We start from the raw sequence: 2,872 nt of genomic DNA, 5'->3' as shown, positions 1-2,872 counted from the left end.
TGTTCGTGAAGTGCCCTGTCTCCGGCGCATGCAGAGACGGAGGGACTTGTTCGGAGACAATGGGGGACTTTTTGTGCAGCGAGTGCAAAGAGGGCTTTTCGAACAACTTCGAGAGCGAAGAGCTGTGCACTGTCTGTCCCCAAGTGTCTCTAAACGGGTGTCTCCTTTTTCTCTACTACCTGGGGCTGCTGCTCTTCAACATCGTGATGGCCTACTTGAATGTCTCCGCGGGCTTCAACCGGAGGTCCATCCACTCCATTGTGATCAAAATAGCTTCCAACTTCGTGACTTGCATGTGGGTCTTTTGCGTAATTGATTTGGAGACACTTGGAGTCCCCTCGTGGTTTTTGCGGCTGCAGACGGACGTGCAGCAGCAAATGAGTGTCTCCCAGAAGTCGCGCTGGCTGTCCATCGACTGTCTCCTCCGCAGTCTCTTCAGTCTCTCCTACTCGGAGACATATTTCTACTCCATGTTGTTTTACTTGCTGCTGCCGCTCGCGCTGCCCGCAGCAGCAACGCTGCTGCTGTACCTGCTGGTCTCCCGCCTGCAGCAGCAGCAGCGCAGCGAGACGCAGCGCAAGCTGCTGCTGCTGCAGCAGACGCAGCAGTTCCAGCTGCTGTCTCTTTCGCAGCAGCTCCGCGAGAAGCTCGAGGAGGACCGTCTCTTCCTGATGTTCCGCTACGTGTCTCTTCCCGAGGAGACACTTTGGAGACGCCTTTCCAAGTTCCTCGAAGACATGACTCCCGTCTTTGTCACCATTTGGTTTTTCATTTACACTTCCACTTCCCGCAACATGCTGTCTCTTTTGAAGTGCACGGGGATCGAGTTTGGAGACACCCAGGGGGGGACCAAGTTCTTCCTGGCCGCCGCCATGAGCATGCAGTGCCAAGTGTCTCCTCGCAGTCCCTACTTGCCCTTTTTTCTCCTCGGAGTGGTGGGGTTGTTGTTATGGAGCGTGGGCATCCCTTTGGGGGCCTTTTTGGTTCTTTTTGTCAACAGAAAAAACCTCAACAGCAAACAAACTCGCCTCAAGTTCGGCTTTCTCCACAACGGCTTTGTGCGCCAGTTTTGGTTCTGGGAGACAGTTGTTTTCGCGAGGAAACTCGCAGTTTTGGTTGTCTCCTCCACCGCGTTTTTCGTCTCCAAGAGTCTCCCCTCCGCCACCGTTGCTGCTGCCACGGCCCTCGCCATCGCCTTCAACATTCTCCACCTCAAGTGCCAGCCCTTCGACAAGAGGCAAGGAGACACTTCGCTTGCTGTCTCCTTTAGGGTGTTCTGCGGGAGATGGTTCAATCTGGGGTCTCCTTTGGGGTGTTCTGCGGGAGATAGTTCAATCTGGGGTCTCCTTTGGGGTGCTCTGGAGGAGACAGTTCAATTTCGGGTCTCCTTTGGGCTTGTCGAAAGGAGACAGTTCATTTTTAGGGTCTCCTTTGGGTTTTTCAAAGGAGACCGTTCAATTTTAGCGTCTCCTTTGGGGTGCTCTCTGAGGAGACAGTTTAGCTGAAGTGTCTCCTTTTGGCGTGGCTTGTTGCAAGGGGCTCGTTATGTTTTGTCTCCCCGTTGAAGTGGCCTTCGACTAAGGGTCTCCTTTGTTGCGCGGCTTCTTATTTAGTGTCTCCTTTTGAGACTGTCTCCTTCACAAAGTGCCTTTCTACTAAGTGTCTCCTTTTGAGGCTGTCTCCTCGATGAAGTGGCCTTTAATTAACTGTCTCCTTTCTAGTGAGGGGCTTCTTGAAGAACTGTCTCCTTCAAAGGGACTCCGTGGCCTAGTGTCTCCTTTCTAAAGTGGCTTCCAATTAAGTGTCTCCTTTAAAAACTGTCTCCTTTCTTAAGTTTCATTAAGTGTCTCCTTTAAAAACTGTCTCCTTTCTGAAGTGGATCTTAATTGAATGTCTCCCTTACAAAGTGGCTCTTAAATAAGTGTCTCCTTTAAAAAGTGGCTGCTAAATAAGTGTCTCCTTTCAAATAAGTGTCTCCTTTAAAAACTGTCTCTCCGTAAAGTGGCTTTTAACTAAGTGTCTCCTCAGTTGTGTGGCTTTTGATTGGGTGTCTCCTTCAACGACTGTCTCCTTAAAAAGGGACTTTGATGAAGTGTCTCCTTTATAATGCGGCTCTTAATTTGTGTCTCCTTTAAAAGCTGTCTCCTCGGCGAGTGTCTCCTTAACGGACGGTCTCCTTATTAAAGTGTCTCCTTATTGAAGTGTCTCCTTGTTAAAGTGTTTCTTAATAAAGTGTCTCTTTAATAAGGTGTCTACTTAATTAAATATCTTCCTGTTAACTGTCTTTTTAATAAAATATCTTCCTATTAACTGTCTCTTTAATAAAGTATCTCCTAAGTAAAGTGTCTCTTTAATAGAGTGTCTTCTAAATAAAGTGTCTCTTAAACAAACTGTCTCCTTAACAAACTGTCTCCTTAACAAATTGTCTCCTTAACAAATTGTCTCCTTAACAAATTGCCAAATTGTCTCCTTAAGAAAATGTCTCCTTGACAGATTAACTTATAAAACTGTCTCCTTTAAAACTGTCTCCCCAAGAAAGTGTCTCCTTGACGGAGTGTCTTCTTCCTCTTCTCTTAATTGCTGTCTCTTAACAATTCTAATCTCCTTCAAATAAATGTCTCCTTCAAATAAATGTCTCCAAGTAAATGTCCCCTTCAAATAAATGTCTCCTTCAAATAAATGTCTCCTTCAAATAAATGTCTCCTTCAAATAAATGTCTCCTTCAACTAAATGTCTCCTTTAAGCAACTTTCTCCTTTAAGCAACTGTCTCCTTTATATAACTATCTCCTTTAAATAATTGTCTCTTTCAAACAGTTCTCTCTATTTTAAATAAACATCATTTTGAAATAAGTGTCTCCTTCAAATAGCTGT

The 2,872-nt window shown here is 46.0% G+C and overlaps 1 protein-coding gene across 1 annotated transcript; it reads left to right on the top strand.

The window, feature by feature from the left end:
- Positions 1 to 59: 59 nt before the first annotated feature.
- ETH_00015620 (uncharacterized protein) lies at positions 60 to 1,505 on the top strand (the record flags this gene model as incomplete). Its single annotated transcript, XM_013379163.1, has 1 exon — positions 60 to 1,505. The coding sequence occupies one exon, from the start codon at positions 60 to 62 to the stop codon at positions 1,503 to 1,505; it is 1,446 nt and encodes a 481-aa protein (XP_013234617.1).
- Between the last annotated feature and the right edge of the window lie 1,367 nt (positions 1,506 to 2,872).

This window comes from Eimeria tenella, genomic scaffold, assembly GCF_000499545.2.
Source record: "Eimeria tenella Houghton genomic scaffold, Eth_scaff1513, whole genome shotgun sequence".
Lineage (NCBI taxonomy): Eukaryota > Apicomplexa > Conoidasida > Eucoccidiorida > Eimeriidae > Eimeria > Eimeria tenella.
This window is presented reverse-complemented; position numbering and strand designations above follow the sequence as displayed.